This window comes from Phocoena sinus, chromosome 4 (assembly GCF_008692025.1).
Source record: "Phocoena sinus isolate mPhoSin1 chromosome 4, mPhoSin1.pri, whole genome shotgun sequence".
NCBI lineage: Eukaryota > Metazoa > Chordata > Mammalia > Artiodactyla > Phocoenidae > Phocoena > Phocoena sinus.
The window spans coordinates 119947913-119966478 of NC_045766.1; the positions used below are offsets into that span (position 1 = coordinate 119947913).

At 35.9% G+C, this 18566-nt stretch overlaps 1 protein-coding gene across 2 annotated transcripts in view; it reads right to left on the minus strand.

Annotated features, from left to right (window-relative positions):
* The window catches only part of TMPRSS15 (transmembrane serine protease 15), a 130238-nt gene that overhangs the window by 60064 nt on the left and 51608 nt on the right, over positions 1-18566 (minus strand). For both annotated transcript variants that reach the window (XM_032630599.1, XM_032630600.1), the window contains 4 exons: positions 10153-10258; positions 9725-9875; positions 7045-7180; positions 222-311 (listed from right to left, as the gene is read on the minus strand). In XM_032630599.1, the coding sequence (XP_032486490.1) occupies positions 222-311; positions 7045-7180; positions 9725-9875; positions 10153-10258 (483 nt within the window). The remainder of the gene's footprint in view (positions 1-221; positions 312-7044; positions 7181-9724; positions 9876-10152; positions 10259-18566) is intronic.

Sequence of the window (18566 nt, forward strand, 5' to 3'; positions counted from 1 at the left end):
ATAAGGTATATAAAGCATTAGTGCAGTGACTGGCATAAAATAAATGTTAAAAAGTTAGTAATTAATTATTGTTATTCTTGTTATCATTCTATTAAACAATCTCACAGATGTGGTAGTTGTATTCAGATACAGCAAATTTATAATTACTTTGCTGTGTCAAGGGGAGAATGTAACTTTGATATATACATTTGTTTCTCATGGCTGGAAAAGAAATGACTCACAGAAAGCCTGATTAGGGTAGTTGTTTGGAAAGTTCATAGACATGAATGTTGTATTTGGCTCCCACAGTTTAAAAGGTCCTCCACAGTCCGCTGAAAAGGAAAGTATTGAAAAATCATGAGTAACATATTGTTTATTTCAGACATAATACTATATGCCCATAAATTTCCAATTATATTTCTTGGAATACTGGTTTTGACAGATACATTTTAGAGTTTGTGGAAGGGAAAAATATAGGTTAACAGGTCTCTTTACTGAAGAATTTCTCAAAACCTTAAATATTCTTACGTTCTTTGTGATTCTCCAAGAAGGCATAATAGTATTCAGCATTTCCCAAAATTATTTAGGCAAGAAAACAATTTTGAAAGCATCTTTTATAAATAGGCTTCATGAAATAAGGTATCAATGCTCTACTGTAGAAAAAAAGATGAATCTTCATAATAGAACAAATCTTATATCTGTCACTCTCTTATGAGAAGGGCTAGTAAATTACTAATCCTGCCATTTCTTGTTTTTTCTTCTTTTTTCCTACTTTTCTTTTTCAGTAGAGAAGAAGCTTCACCATCCTGATTATTGTATTGAGGCATTTGACTGTCAGGAAGGGGATAAAATCTCTACCTTCTAGATAATTGGCCTAGACTGTTCAGGAGTCAAGTTGGAACTGAACTTAATGCAAATTTATTAGAAAAAAATAGAGCACAGATCTTCCAGTTAAGAGTAGATGCTTCAAGTGGGTTAACTAACTTTATGAAATTCTTAATCTACTTTATTTATCTTGCTTATTAGAAAGACATTCTAAACTAATGTAAAACTTCATCAACCACTTTGAGTATCCCAGTTCTATCTTATTTTTTATTACCATGTTATACTTAAGATCAAAAGAATAAAAATAATCTAATTAGAAGAATATATAAAACTGAGATAAGTAGATAATTTTTCTATTATTAAAGGCAGACGATAATGGTATTACTTCCTCCCAATAACACAGAAATCAGATTAGAGGAGGGAAAAATTAAATGTCTCTACATCTACAACAGTGATTTCCATCAGACCCTCTTGTTTGATCCCTCTTTTACATGTCATCTGCCTCATTTATGTAGATCCTTTGAATTCATGCGCATCTTTCAAGTTTGTATGTAATAATCTTCTTAGATTTGGGTTTTATGATATGTACAATGGGACAGAGAGAGGCAGTTGCTGTGGCTCAAACTAGTATCATTGCCAGCATATCCTGTTCTGTAAGGTTTGGTTCTGTAAGGGCTTGGTCTACCTTATATGCTCTCCTGGGACTGGCTTGTCCAGAACCAGCTGAACTTAGCAAGAATAATAAAATCTTTTTTAAAAACCTTACTGTTTGCAAAGTTTCTATGCACATTGTCTTATCTGGAGAGAGAAGGTGGTGTATAAAGGAAAGATGTGTTGCAGTTGGTGGATTAAAACTATCGTTCTGACTTAGTTACTTGTCTTTTTGAGACTGGGTCTTCTCATATAGAAACTAGATATATATTAGAGATTTTCAAGGTTGTTGTAAAAATCAGACATAATTTATGAAAAGTGCCTACACATTACCTGGCACGCTCAGTCCTGGTTGTCAGTGCATTCTTGTAAATTAGGTAATTACTATGACTATTTCAATTTTCTTTTTTAACATCTTTATTGGAGTACAATTGCTTTACAATGGTGTTAGTTTCTGCTTTATAACAAAGTGAATTAGCTGTACATATACATATATCCTCATATCTCTTCCCTCTTGAGTCTCCCTCCCTCCCTCCCACCCTCCCTATCCCACCCCTCTAGGTGGTCACAAAGCACCGAGCTGCTAACGGACAATTCAGGCATCGGAGGTGTTCTGTTACTTGCTAATGCCAAGCATAACCACTTAGTGTCAAAGTCAAGGCTTCAACTCAGTTAACCTCAAACTCATCTCACAGTATGTTACTGTCTGTTATTGGATTGATTAAACAGAATCATTTCAACCATCTGGTCTGAGCTATAGGCAGGGTTTAGGCTGAGTCTCAGTAAGTGGCACTTGGTGGGTATGTGACAAGGAGGAGGACAGAAGGGAACGTGGATGAGAGCACTAACAAGAAAGGTCAATGATGGACAGACCTAGAAGGAAGAAAGCAGTGTACACAGGGTGCTGAAGAAGACATTGGAACCAAAGAAAGAGTGATAATTCGGAACAAGGGCAGGTTCTCCACTGGGAAAGGCTGAGGGAACTGTGTACTCCTACAGCAGCAGTTCCTCCAAGGCGAATCCTCTCCTCGATTGTGCGACTTATTGTCTTGACAAGATTTCTGAAGAAGCATCCACTACAACCCCTCAACTCCCACATACACACAACTCACCTAACTTTAGTAACTCTAAAGTGCCGTGAAATGCTTTCTTCAATCTTCAAGAAAACTAATGATGAGGGGAGAGTGTAACTGCAGGGACAAAAATAACACTGCTGATTGGTGAGGGGGAAAGCCAGCTCTTCTTAAATTTAGCCATGGCCAGTGTGGCCAGTGGGAGTGCTGTTGTTTAAGCATCATTCTCATTTCTCTTCAAGGAAAAAAAAATCTAAATCGTATACTCCTCATATAGGAAATAGCCAACAATTTGGAGAATGTATTGAGTGTTCACTTCTCTGAACACTTGATGGTACATTATATTATATGCAGATGAGTAGGTAGGACTTAAATAAACACACAACCAGAACTAAAATATTGTCAACTGTGATTGTTAAGTCAAGTGTGATTGCTAAGAGTATCAAATCATACTAATGATATAAAAGGCAAGCAGCTCTACATGACCATCAATTACATGAGCGTTAAATTGGTACTGATTCATTTTTACATGAATATCTAAAGTTTAAGATCATTTAGCTCTAAGTATAATATCAAGCCTATAAACTTTCCAAATTAACTTTTATTTTGTTTTTGGAAATGGAAAGTGGCCTAAAAATGGCCAAATAGAGTGAAACTATAAAAATAGAGTGACTATTACAATAGTTAAAACTAGCTTATCCTTTTTTTTTTTTTTTTTTTCCCGTAACTAGTTTTAACAGCCCAGAAATAAGCCAGGTGCTGAAAGGTTGATTTCTTTTTGTATATACCTATTCTATTTACTAGGTACTTGTCATGAATCATTCCAATTGTGTTGCAAATTGGCATTATATTTGTGTAATGAAATGTTTACTTTTTAAAAATGTTCTCAGTACAATCCCCACATTTAAATTATTTGTGCCAATGTCACAGGGCAAAAATCATAGAGCTGATGCAGCAAGTGATTAAAATCACATGATGGAAAAAGCCCTGCAGTTATGAAAACTGAACTTACATTTCCCCAAACAAAGCACAGCCTGGATCCCTAGGAACAACAGAGAAAAATGGCCTTAGCTAGTCAGTTACTTGATTATTTTCTTATTTAAATGTTCTATAAGAACCAAAGAAAAGACTATTAGCCAGTCAACCATGGTTTCCCTTTGTTTCTGCTTAAACAAATCAGTGATCTGGTACCAGAAAAGCTTTGCTTAGGTAAGAGTTTCGCTGAACCAATTGCAAAGGGCATTAGAATGAAATTGTTCAGAATGCATTTGATGGTAATCAGCATTTTCTGCTGTGCTAAATATTGCCCTGAAGTGAACCATTTGGAACCTGGAACAAATACACTCTGGGAAAATTCTAAAGTTTATATTTTAAAATCAGATGGGTTCTTCTACCGTTATAATTTCCCTATTGTAAAAATATGCAGGCATATCATGCTTCCTTGACATTGAGGTATTATATTTTTCTCTTTCTGATTGGAAGAGATAGGAGGACTGTGTGGGTTAGACAGATACATTTCTAATATGAAAAATCATATTTAAAATTTTCTTTATATATGTATGACTTTACATATGAAAGTTATCTCAAATTTCTATTTTATACAGTGATGAGATTTTGCTACTTTTAAGATATTGAGCCTATGAAACTATGTTACTTTCACCTATAAAATATTTTCTTCTTGACCACTTATTGATGAATAGAACATGCTGGCAGAAAGGATTATGAAGACAATCTGTTTTTTTTATTTGTTTTTTTAACTTTATTTTTTTATTTTGATATGCGGGCCTCTCACTGTTGTGGCCTCTCCCGTCGCGGAGCACAGTCCCCGGACGCGCAGGCTCAGCGGCCATGGCCCACGGGTCCAGCCGCTCCGCGGCATGTGGGATGCCCCCGGACCGGGGCATGAACCCGTGTCCCCTGCATCGGCAGGCGGACCCCCAACCACTGTGCCACCAGGGAAGCCCAAGACAATCTGTTTTATTAAATGATTGCAATATCAAAATAGCAAGATGTTGCTAATATTTGGTGCCTATAGCAATTATTTATCAAACCAGCAGTGATTTTAACGATTATAATGTTGTTTTGCATGAAAATGTTTCATATAACAGACAGGAAGGGAGTGGGACACATACAAAATGAAGTGAGACAATTATTATTATTTTTTTTTTTTTTTTGGCGGTACGCGGGCCTCTCACTGCCGTGGCCTCTCCCGCCGCAGAGCACAGGCTCCGGACGTGCAGGTCCAGCGGCCATGGCTCACGGGCCCAGCCGCTCTGCGGTATGTGGGATCCTCCCGGACCGGGGCACGAACCCGCGTCCCCTGCATTGGCAGGCGGCCTCCCAACCACTGTGCCACCAGGAAAGGCCGAGACAATTATTTTTAAACAACACTGTGAAGCCCAAATTATTGTGTTCATGTGGTATTTTATCCATCCCTAGCCCCACCATTATTTCCAAGCTTTAGTTCTGGTATCAGAATTTTGTTTGGCAAAAATGTTTAGAACATACAGCCAAAATAGAGAGAGAAAGAGAATGAGAGAGGATAAGTTTATACCTAATAGTATTTGTTGATGATCTATTTATGCAATGTTAAGAACCAGTCAGACACCAGTGAAGCAAAGGTGAATTAGATCCAGAGTTTGGTGTCAAGAAAACTTCTTGTCACAATTCTGTGGGAATGCATGGTAATTTCCTGGTTTTGTTTCAATTTTGAGTGTCATTCTATCTCTTAAACTGAATGCTTCCTTGATGGTTTTTCCAGCTCACACTCTCTTCTCCAAAGTCTTCTATCACTTAATTCTCTCATTTACTACTTTTAGGGGCACATAGTTATATATTGCTTTTAATATTTATTAGTTTGTTAATTCATTAATATTATATATTGTTTCATGTATCAATGGTTATTGCTACATCTTACATTTCTTGTGCAGTGCTTTGTATGTAGCAGATATTTATAAAATTCGAATGAATGCTTGAAATATTGAGGAATATGTATATAACTCATACATGCATCTAAACATGTTAATACACATGATGGTAAGTGTAAATTAGCCTTTTGGTGGGATGTAAGTGCACATTCAATATGGTGGCATGGGACAAGTATGACAATGTGATTACTCTCCTCCTCATTTGTCATACATTCTCAAATGCCAGTCATTTGTCTTTAAAGCTTTCGAGTTGTTAAAGACACTCATCTGAAAAGTCAGTTTTTGTTTAACTTAAAGATTAGAAGCATAGGTGGCACAGTGGTTGAGAGTCCACCTGCTGATGCAGGCGACACGGGTTCATGCCCCCGTCCGGGAAGATCCCACATGCCGCGGAGCGGCTGGGCCTGTGATCCATAGCCACTGAGCCTGCGTGTCCGGAGCCTGTGCTCCGCAATGGGAGAGGCCACAACAGTGAGAGGCCCGCGTACCGCCAAACAAACAAACAAACAACAACAACAAAATTAGAAGCATAAAAATATATAATTTTTGAAGTAAAATCAAATTTGGATAGGTTGCCACCTGATTTGCTGATATGAATATGGTTAGAATTTCAAGTGTGCTTGGCACAAAAGGGGAAATGGAAAAAGTGCTGTGTTTTATGATAAAACAAAAACATCTATGAGGTTCAACACAAGCAAAGCTGTACAGCTAGATGAGCTTCCTACCACCATAATCCAAAAACAAAAGGGATGTTTTTGCATCAAAACTACAATGTAGTGAAAACATCCCAATAGAGGGACAATAGGTAATGGATGTTTCATATCATTTTTCACTACACACACACACACGTTTCGTTTGTTTGTTTATTTTGGTCAGATCCCATAGTCTGAAAGTGGTATGAAGTTATTGTCTCCTTTGACATAATAAGATGGTTGATAATGTACCTTTTGCTTCTGAAATGTCATGTTTCAAATTTGAGTTAAGAGCACAGGTAGATACAGGCTCCGTTTTGTTCCTTTGAGGCAAAAGATTCCATAGAACATTGGAAATCCTGGTCATTGCTCTTGCAAGGCCTTACAAAGGCACCATGACAGGACAAAAATCTTTTGTGTGATCTAGGTATATTCAAAGTCCAGACCGAATCATTATTGTTAAATTATTCTGAAAATAGACTTGGTGGGTTTCAGCCTTAAGTAAACACCTCTTGAGATCTTAACATCACTCTCATAAGAAGGCTATGAGAATCTTAAGGCTTCTTCCCAAAAGACTATAGGCCATGCTACATGGCTAATACGGCATTAGTTTGTATTAAGTTGAAAACAAAATAGAAATAAGCACTTTGATTATTATCAAAAGTGAAAATTTAGTCAAATTATCATAAACATGATGCATAACAAAGTAATTTCATTGTGAATTTTTATATAATATGTAATATTTTACTAGCTTCCATTTTACTTATATTTTAAAGGTTTTGATTTTCAGTGAAAAAAATAATACTAGGGAAAGATAATAAAAAAATAAGTCAGAGAGAGAGCTACCTGAAAATAGTAATAACATAATTAGGAAAAATACATGTTAAGGTTACTTACTAGGAAGTTCTGGCAGAGGAGTTGGGACCAAAGTTGGTTCTGGATAAAGACTCACATTGCAAATCCCATATGTTAGGCTAATGTCATCCAATGTTATATCACTCAGGAACTGGTTTTTAAATGCATTAAAAGCAACCTGTAATTCATAGAGGCACATAAAACAATTCTGCTTTAATCTTTTCTCATTGATTCTTCTTGTGGCCCAGTATTCTCTGGAGAATCAATACTGCCATGCCCAATAAATGTGGACAAGTTATTGCAAAGTGAAATATTGCTTTTCAGTGTCCTTCAGCTGAGCCCAGCTTCCTATTATGTGCTCATACTAGTCTAAAATTTCACTAGTGTCTTCTTTCTTTGTTAGGCAACATTGTCACAGTTTCTGTCTCTAGCTCTTTCTTTCATGATATTGTCACACTCCATTCCACTCCATCACATATACACATCATCTGGCAGGGGAGACCAATCTTATTCTAGGTTCTTTCCCTAACAATATTAAAAATCCAGGTAGCTGTCTGCCTTCTTAGAGCATACAACCTTGAAGAGAAGACACACTGATTAGATCATTTAAATGAGAGAAGGAAACAAGAGAAAATATGAGTATGATATAGTTGTTCAGGGACAGCTGGTACTGGTCATAGTTTACCCAGGAAGCTGGTGTGGGATATATTGTGAGGGTGATGCTCAGAGGACACCAACCCAGACTTGGGAGAAATGTCCAGTGGGCAGATGAAACATATTAGGTTCTTAAGAACAGTGGGTATTTTTACTGGACTTTCCTGAATCCTCTCCTCTCTGGGAAAGGAAAGACATAAACTGAATACCTGATATGCTAATTACTGTGCAAGGCACATTGTGTACATTATCTCATTTACTTTTCCCAACACTAATGTACAGTCATCCATTCACTCATTTGTTCATTCATTCCACCTACTTCACGATAGATACTGTTCCAAATAATTGTCCTCTCCCTTTTATGTATGCACAAGAAGAATGTCAAAGATACTAAAATAACTTGTTCAAGATTTCACAACAAAGTGGCAAAGCCAATGTGCAAATATCTGTAGAACTCAGTGCTCTCACACTGCCTGATGAGCTAACTTTGAAAAAGTGGATGCAGTTTTATTACTTTTTTTTTTTTTTTTTTTTTTTTTCGGTACGCGGGCCTCTCACTGTTGTGGCCTCTCCCATTGCGGAGCACAGGCTCCGGACGTGCAGGCTCAGCGGCCATGGCTCACGGGCCCAGCCGCTCCGCGGTATGTGGGATCTTCCCGGACCGGGGCACAAACCCGTGTCCCCTGCATCGGCAGGCGGACTCTCAACCACTGCGCCACCAGGGAAGCCCCCGTTTAATTACTTTTAAGAAACACTTGGTGAGTTGAGCCAGATATGGTCACTAAAATACTTAGCTCCCTGATTCTTCCATCTCTTTGTTCCTTCATGTTCCATTTTCCTTTACCCTTCCTTGAATTATCAGAAAACAAAGGTGGAGAAGAAAACGTCACAGAAGTATAGAATCAAAAGAAAGAGGATAAGGAAAAAGGAAAGGAAGAAATAAAAGAAAGATGGGAGGAATACAGATGAGGGTCATTGATTATCTCCTGCCTTTTTTCAAGTCACAGGAAAGCACTGAAACTTCGCTGATGATGGTGTCTGTCCAAATATATATCTTCTGAAAGTTATATTCTCCTGTCTGAAATTACCCAACTAAAACATTGTTAATTTGGTCAAACGATTAGCCTGTATTAGCCTACATTTTATTTTTTTAAATTAATTTATTAATTTTTGGCTGCATTGGGTCTTCATTCCTGCACACAGACTTTCTCTAGTTGTGGCGAGTGGGGGCTACTCTTCCTTGTGATGTGTGGGCTTCTCATTGAGTGGCTTCTCTTGTTGTGGAGTACAGGCTCTAGGTGTGTGGGCTTCAGTAGTTGTGGCTTGCAGGCTCTAGAGTGCAGGCTCCATAGTTGTAGCGCACGGGCTTAATTGCTCCTGGGCATGTGGGATCTTCCCAGATCAGGGCTTGAACCCGTGTCCCCTGCATTGGCAGGCAGATTCTGAACCACTGCACCACCACGGAAGCCCCTATCCTACATTTTACTTGCAAACACCCTTAGGAAAATACACGAGAAGCTGTTACATGAAAAATTAATTCACCCTAATGTAAAATAAATGATCAGAGACTTCCCAATGAGACGGCTCATAGAATTTGTTTCTAAAGGAAAGATATGTGATTAAGTGGGGCAGAGTGGATGGATTCTGGTGGGTGTGGATGTTCTAACAGGAAAAGATGATTCCCTAGAAAAGTGCAGGGCTAATCTAGGTGGTGTATGTGAAAAGTTGCAAGACCTAGTTAGGCAGGGGACATAGGAAAACACAGTTGGCTTATGCTAGAAAGTTGCTGAAGAAAGCTGAAATATCCTTCAAGGTTTCTATGACTTTTATGGCTCATTATAAGTAGTACTTTCATGTAGTAAATCATTCCTCAGTAAATGGTTTTTAATAAGTCAATGAATAATTGAAAATAAAGGCACTCAAAGATAATAAAGCAGGAAGATTAGGAAAGTAGGGTGACTTGGCTATATCCAGTAAGTAAATTAAATTTTTCACCATATCACCATAAACTGTAATTGTACCACCATTTTTATAATACAAATACATGATTATAAAGTGTTTTGCCAACCTTAAATTCCACTGCCTCATTTAATGTTACTTGTCCATAGTTCCAATTTTCTCCATAATTTCCTTCCTTTTGGAAAATTGTCTTCTCCATGTTTTGGTCACTGCTGATATTAATGCTTAGTTTATAGACATTTTCACCATACATATAATACCTAGTTTGGAAGCAAGCAAAAATGAATGGATTCCTACAACATTAGAATATATATATTTTAGGGTTCTTCTAAACCCTTCTATACTCAAATACCCCCTTTTATCTTGGATGAGGGAGTTGCTAGAGAAAAGGAGGGAGTTTCCCAGTATTTTGCTACTTTATCAGCTGGAAAAGTAATGACTAATACATTAAAACTTGGGACAACACCTTAGTAAAATTTGAGCCTGGCAACGTTACTCATTAAATAAGATGTTACTTAACATGTGTTTATAACATACCAGAAACTAAGGCAGACTGGTTCCAAAGTGGGGTCTAAAAGGAGACTTAAAAGTCCTACCCTTTCTTGTCTCCCTCCTGGTCCAGTTGGGGTGGAAATGTAAAATCCTGTAAAAACAACAAAAATTGTTTACTTCACTTAGCTATTAGCATATTTGTTGTGTGAGCTATATCATTCATAAGCAGGAAAGCACAACTTTAAGCTGAAAATATAAGGAAATGTATTTATGTACAGTGGAAAGGACAATAGACTGGAAGCCAGAAGACAGCTTCCATAACCAATTGTTATTTAAGAAAATCACTTCTCAACTCTGGACTTCCCAATAGCCTTGAATTGGAAGGATATATCAAAGTCTGAGTTACTATGAGTCCACATGACTGTTTCGTCATATTATTATGTCCAAATACCACTTTAATTCCAATTTATTAGATGTTTTGATTAATTCACTCCTTTAGAAACAATCAGTCCTTTAAGATATTAAGTTATGTTAGTGGACTAATGCATGATACAGGCAAGTAGTTAAGTACAAATTCGAAGGCAAAGTTAAGTGTTTCAAAGAAGGTCAGTTTTTTATTCCATCGCCTATACTGTGTTTCTCTAAATAAGAAGTGACCTGATTTTACAATGGTCTTATCTTCCATATTCCTTTGAATGATAACTAGTTAGATTACAGAGGAGCAGGAAACATGCTAATCCACATAAGAGCTTTCTAAATAGCTCAAGCCACTGCATAAAGTGCTTTCTGGTCTGGAATTCATTCTTGCAGCCAATGATTTGAGTCATATGAAGTGTGGGAAGAGTTGTTGGGATGAGATCTCTTGAACGTTTCCTTAGGCAGATTTAATTTTTTTATTTTTAGTCTGCAGCTCATGTATTATGACAGAAAGCAGGAATCATGAAACCAAATATGATGTAAAGCAAATGAAATATTGTATAAATTTAATTTTATTGGAATGTAATTTTTTATGAAATGCTGAAATTTAGTGATTATTTGAAAGCAATCATCTTCTCTCTTGTGCTTTCAAACAGAAGTGGTTTTTTTAGGACATTTTCATAATTCCAAAAAGAAACCCATGCCCAATTGCAGGCACTCCCCATTCCTGTCACCCTTCTTCCAGCCTCTTGCAGCCACTAATCTACTTTAAACCTGTAGACTTGCCTATTCTGAATAGTTCGTATAAATGAAACCATGCAACATATGGTCTTTTGTGAATGACTTCTTTTATTTAGTTAGTGTTTTCAAGGTTCCTCCAGGTTGTAATGTACTATTGCTTCATTACCTTTTATGGCAGGATAATATTCCATTGTAGGCATATATCACATTGTAAAATTTATCCATTCACCAGGTAGAGGACATTTAAGTTGTTTCTGCTTTTCTGGATATTTTGAGTAATGCTGCTATCAACTTGTTTTTATGAAGATGCTCATTTTCATTTCTCTTGAGTATGTAACAGGGAGTAGAATTGCAGGGTCATGTATTTAACTGTATTAATAATGTTAAACTCTATGTTTAACCTTTCAAGGAACTACAAGACTGTTTTCCAGAGTGACCACACCATTTTACATTCCCACCAGCAGTATATGAATATGAGATAACCCTTGTTATTGTCTGTTTTTTTGATTATAGCCATCTTAGTAGATGTGAAAAGTAACAAATTGTAGTTTTGATTTGTATGTACCTAATGACTAATTTAATGATGTTCAAAATCCTTTTATGTCATTGGCCTCTCGTATATCTTCTTTGGAGAAGTGTTCAAATCCTTTGGCTGTTATTTGTCTCTATTATTGAGTTTTGAGAGTTCTTTCTATATTCTGGATAAAATTCCCTCACCAGGGAATATGATTTTCAAATATTTGATCAAAACATAAAATTTTCTAATAGTTTATCCCATTCTGTGGGTTATTTTAAAAATTTTCTGATGGTATCCTTTGAACCACAAAGGTTTTATATAGAAATTTTTATAGTCAGTGCTATGTATAAAATTCAGACCCGTTTATTTATAGCATGCGGAGTAAGGACAAGACACGAAGAAAAATGCTAGTAGAACTTCCAATAGATATATCAATGCATATTTAGATCAATGAGGCAAAAATTATTCAGAATGAGTATTTTATCAAGGTGAAATCATCATCAAATATCTTACTAAATGTAATATATGCACATCATTTGATTTAGATTACAAAAGGTAAAATAGAAATGAATGTGTATTTAATATTTTATAGTATTAACATACTACTTACACTTTGTATAGTGCTGTGATATTTCATGAGTACTTATTTTAGCCATGTAGTTAGTGTTCAATTATTCAACCCAATAAAAAGTAGTATAGATACAGAAGACATATTCCAGAATCGACTCTCTAAATGCCCAACTCCAAGTCCCTTTTGAGTTACTTAGAGTATAGTTCTAGAGGAAATAATTAAAATGTCACTGAATGCCATGAATAAGTACTGAAATGGCTACGCTATTCAGAAATATTTCTAGTTAGCAGCAATTATATAACTTAAACACACATCATGCTCCTATTTATGTTTGGCCATGTTCACAATCAATTAGTTATAATTAGAAATATTTTGAATTTACTGTTTACCCATTAAACAGTAATAAACTTGGGGTTTTCCATCCAATTAAGGTATCGTGATGTTATGAGCTTTGTATCATGGTTCAGATAAAAAATTAATTATGTGGACTGTAATACCTTCTGAATTTTGCATAAATAAATTTAAAAAACACAATACACTAAGTATCAGATAGAATTGTGCATTTTTGAATAAAGTAAAATGATAAATTATTATTCCTATGAAATGAGCTAAATTCTTTAGTTAACAGATTAGAAGAGGAAGGAAATTCTTCATAAAATTATGAATTTCAAAAGTAGAGAATTATAGTTGACATAAAAATTTACTTAGTCCAACTACCCACTGTCCTTAAGTTTCATCCACAACATTTTGCCTATGGGGGTCACTTGACCTCTGTTTAACATATATCAGATGCAGCAGGAATCATTGCATTTCAAGGCAGCCCATTCCATTTCAACATGATTAGAAAATTCATTTCTTTTTTAAGAATAAGTTATTGTGCACCTATTATTTCCAATTTTGCCTCCTGGGCTCATTAGGATAAGATGAATTTATGGTAGCTCTACAAATATGTAAAGGCCACTATAATGACTCTCTTGGTCTTCTCAAGATTATCGGTCCTTTTTCCCTTCAATGATTTTAATGTGGCGCAATTTCAGTTTGATTCTTCATCTGATAAATTCTCAATAGTTGTACATCCAGTTGGTTCTACTCAGAACCAACTCAGAGTATGGAAACTAGAAGTCCACACAATATTTCTGCTGGAGTATTTTACCAGGTGGAGGAGTAGGAACATCATAAAACTTGGGACTAAGACTTAAGTCATCCCATCATAGTCACTATCTTTTTCCAAATGTGTCTCGTAGTACTCTGACTCCCCGTGAGAATTCTTCATCACTTACATCGTTGTTTAATAATGCTTCCTTCTGTACAATCTAATCTGTCCCTATTCAACATTTTTCACCATCTCTTTGTTTCCTACTAAACCAACAAATTCACTGTGATGTTTGAGGCCTCTGTGCTATGACTTCACTATCCTTTTCTAGCCACAGTTCTTATAATTCATGTATTAATATTGACATGCAGCACTTCTACAAAATTAGATTATTTTAATTTTTCCATCACCAAGAAATTTTATAACTCTTGGGGTCTTTGTTTCTGTTTTCCTGTCCTTTTAATTCTCCTTACAATTGTACCTGTCAATATCCTACAAATTTTTTGAGATCATTTAAATCAAATTAACATCTCCTTCAGAAAACCCTTCTTGGTCTTTCCAACTAGATATAACCCCTCCTTTGGAATTCTCAGTTGCACTTGTACTTCCCTGATGTCACTTAGTGTATTCCGTTGTGTATTGTATTTATGTTTACATGTGACTTTTAAAACTTACTAGAAATTTGGCAAAAAGAAAGACAAGGTACATTTTTGAATTCTCTATATGGATTAGCTGAATACTGTTTAATATATTCTTGTTACACTAATTCGACTGGCTTTTTAAATTTATTAAAGTACTGCACAAATAAATGATTAAATAGTTATTTTCCATAACCATATGGGGAATTATATGGTTAAATGATAATTTCTTTTTTTTTTACATCTTTATTGGAGTATAATTGCTTTACAATGATGTGTTAGTTTCTGTTTTATGACAAAGTGAATCAGTTATACATATACACATGTTCCCATATCTCCTCTCTCTTGCGTCTCCATCAGCTTTCTTGAAATATCTTTGAGAGCTCTTGGAATTAATCACAGAGTCAGCTTCAAACCCAGAACATTTTGTAATTTAAGCATTCAGTGAGCTTTCTCTGTGAGCCATAAGGTTTCTCTTACAACTTCTATCTATCCCTTTTTCTGCTTATTTCTCTATGAACTGAACCTAACCTCTGCTTCCAACAGCCCAAATAAAAAGAAGTGCTGGACATGTGCTGATGCTGCTGTAGAGACAGCAGAAACTGCAGAGATGGCAGGACCTTCTGGAAACTTGGAGGTCCCTCTCAAGAAGAAAATAAGCTTATATAAATCACTTTGTGAGTTTGTGGGTGCATATAAAGTTAATTGAATCTGGTAGATAAATATTGAAAGGTTTAGATTGGAGAATGGTGCAAATTCAGTCAGATTCTATCAATACTAAAGAGTAATATTATTTTCTGAAATTCAACATCACAGGAAAGATAAGGAAATAAGGACAATTTTACTTTGAAACACTAAAATTCTACTTATTTTAGAATAAGGTTATAAGCTAAATAAATGACTTATCCAAAAGACTTAATATACTTTTGAAAATTGAACAATAGTATTTAGAACAATATCACAGCCAATTTGTTTCTGTTGAATACATCTGTGGCATGAAAAGAAAATAGTTATAATACCTAACATTTATAAAACATTTTTCATATGCCAGGTATTTTCCTAAGTTTTTTTCCAACATACTAATTTAATGTTCATAACATGCCTCCAAAGTCAGGTTCTATTATCATTGACCCACTTTCCAGATGAAGGAATTGAGATAGTAGATAGATAACTTGTCTAAATGGCAGAGCTCAAATTTAAACCTAGCTATGATATCAGGGTCTCTATTTTAATGATCTTTACTACTACACTATGCTAGCCCCCAGGTGTTAGAAAAATTATGATTTCACCAAGAAAGGCCAATAAAAAATGTTTTCTTTGGCTCCGCTAGCTCTTTTGTGACTCTTCCATTTCTTAAGTTTTCACATGTTACTAACCTCATTTTCCCTGAACGTTCTGAAAAAACAGGCCACTGCTGAGCACCCCAAGATGCTGCCCTGTATCAGGGCCACTGTCTCCGCCAATTCCCTTTGTTTCTGAGAAGTACAGAGAAACTGAGCATTGAAAAAACAGATTCAGGAGCCGGTGCTCCACTAGGAGAAACTTCCTCAGAAGGACTCAGAAAGTTAAGGGACTTGGATGTTCTTCCCTAAAGCAATGTTAATTCAAAGTTTATCTGTTTCATATAGACTTCCCTGTCATTTAAAGTGAAGGTAAAAAAACAAAAAACCCTGCATGGGTAAGAGGAACAGCGGGAGAGATTTAATTCCCTTCCATCTCAGAGGCAGAATGTTCTGACACATAAAAAAGCAGGCTGGAAGAAAAATGCCCCTTGGTGGGGAATGACTGGTAGGTTATGAAATCACTGGTGTGAGAGTTGGAAAGGACCTATTAAGGCCTCTCATCCATTCTCATTACAATGCTGCCTCTGGTGGGCTCTGAACTGCTCTAACTCATCTCATTTTAAATAACTCCTGCTACACGACTTTCTCCTGAGACTCCATTTCCAACCCAACTATTTAAAACCTCCGCCTGACATTCAACCTCTTTCATTTTGGTCAGTTTCATTTTATTTCTTTCGTTATTTAATCTGTTGGCAAGCTGAAACCATTTTTCTCCTGTAACGTACTTATAGTGTTCAAATATCAGTGGAATTATTTTTATCTCTTATTATGATGACATAAAAGGAGAAAATGATAATTTGAACATCAAAGATTTCAGCTACGTAAAAACTATCTGCCATAGTCAGTAGATATAAATCCTTTCTGCACTTTCCTCTAACTACCCTTGTCCAAGTGTGGTAGAGACATTTTTTTTTTTTTAAAGTTAAGGGAAAAAATTAGTCAAATTATTTGACTGTTTTAGGTCAGGATTCTTTAGAGGGTTGGGTGATTATCACTTGGGGTTAGTCTTCAGCTGTGGAGATTACTAATTTATCCATAGAGGATCAGGTTCTGGAAATCATTTATTCAAAAGAGAAAAATTATGTATGAGATGATGCATGTCATAATTTTCAGTATTAAACATGTAGGTCTAATGAGATTGGCCATCTGTGCAGTGCACATTTTTTGTCTATAGGTCCACTCTAGTAACTAGTTTAGCAGGATCCTGTTAACTTTACTTTCAGATTATATCCAGAATCTGACCTCTTCTCACCATAGCTGAGAGTCCCATGGCCTCTTTTCTGGATTAGGTGATAGCCTTTCACTGGTCTCTCTGACAACACCTTGCCCTGCCATAAAATATTCTACCAGCCAGTGTGAATTCTCTCATTCCTACACTTAAACTTCAATAGCTCCTAATTTCACTGGGGAAAAAGCCAAAGCCATGGAAGACCTGTTATTATCTAGGCCCTACTGTCCCTATTGATTCCATTTCAGCCATGCTGGTTTCCTGGCCTTTCTTCAAGCAGGTCAGGCACGCTCCCTTTAGAGCCTTTACTCTGCTTGTTTCCTCTGTCTGGAATAATCTATATGGCTAATTCCTTCCATTCCTTGGAAGTTTTGATTCAAATGTCACTTACTGTTTCAATGAGACCCGAACTGATGACTCTATTTTAATTTGCAAAAGCACCTTAACACCTGCCCTCCTCACTGACCTTACTAAGCTCTGTATTTTCCCAGAGTACTCTTTCACATTAAACAGACCCCCAAAATGTAATGACTTGTCATGCATATTGCTTATTTTCTGTTTTTCTTTGCTAAAATATGTGTTCCACGAGAGCAGAAAATCTTTTTTATATTCACAGATACATTCTGAGGCCTTGAATAAGGCCTGGGTTCAAAAAATACTTCTTAAATAAAGGAGTGAATAAACACACTGAGAGGAACTTTCAATGATTTCGTAGGGAAATAGATTAAAATTAGTCACATTTTATTAAGAAATACTTTCAATTTGAAGTAGTATGATGAACTGTATTTTATTATTCTGAGGATATATTTTCTAAGGAATCAGGATTACTCAGATACATTTCTACCGTGAAAAAAATAACTTTTTAATGTACCCTTACTAGATGTCATTCACAATTGACATTAACTCAAGCCATTTACTTTTCAGGTTATAAAAACAAGGATATTGATCTTTGTAATATAAGGGGTTATTAATAATAAATTACAATGCATATGTGCTCAAGCTATTATTATGTTATAAGCAATTTCATGTAGTCAATCACTTATTTAGAAATGACTTACTGAATAAAAGTTATAGACATTCATCCATATATTTAAAAATAATTTTACATGTTAGATTCAGTCACTGAGAATACACTAGCAATTCAAAGATGAAAAAGACAAGGTTCTTGTTCCTGAAGAGAACACTGTGTTGGAAAGAAACAAATAAGTAAGCAGATATAAGGCCATGTGATAGGAAAAACAAGAGGTGCTTTGATGTTTAACGGAAAGGAAGAGTTTAACTTGGAGGCTCCAGAAAGACTTTGTAGAAATGGTGGTGTGTGATCTGTGTCCTCAATGCCTAGAACCATACCTGGTTAGAGAGAGGTTTTAATATGTGTTCTTTGAATTGAATTGAATTCTCATTGGTAAAAAGAGATACTATAGGATAGATTTTGTCTAAGAAAATTATCTAAATGCATGAATTTCTATTCTGTCCTTTTCCTTACTTTGTAAGATCCATATTACTTCTAGATTTGTAATTAGATTGTATTTAGTATTATAAATACATGCTTCCAAGGTTTACATGGTTGGTCTTCTCACTATGAGTTCCTTATCTCCTGATAATTCCCAGTAAGTTCTGGTCTTCTCAAATTTTATTGTCTCAATGTTAATGTCTCCACCTGAAATCCATTTCTAATATCCCACTCACATGAAAAATATACCTACAAAACATCACTTTTCCCTTGGGACCATGCTTTAGAATCAGCTCTTCCATAGTTTTTCTGCTATGGACTGAATGGTTGTCCCCCCCCCGCCCCATACGTTGAAATCCTAAAACCCAATGTGATGATATTGGAGATAGGTCCTTTGGGATGTAATTAGGTCATGAATGTGGAGCCCTCATGATGGTGTCAATATAAGTGATCTTATA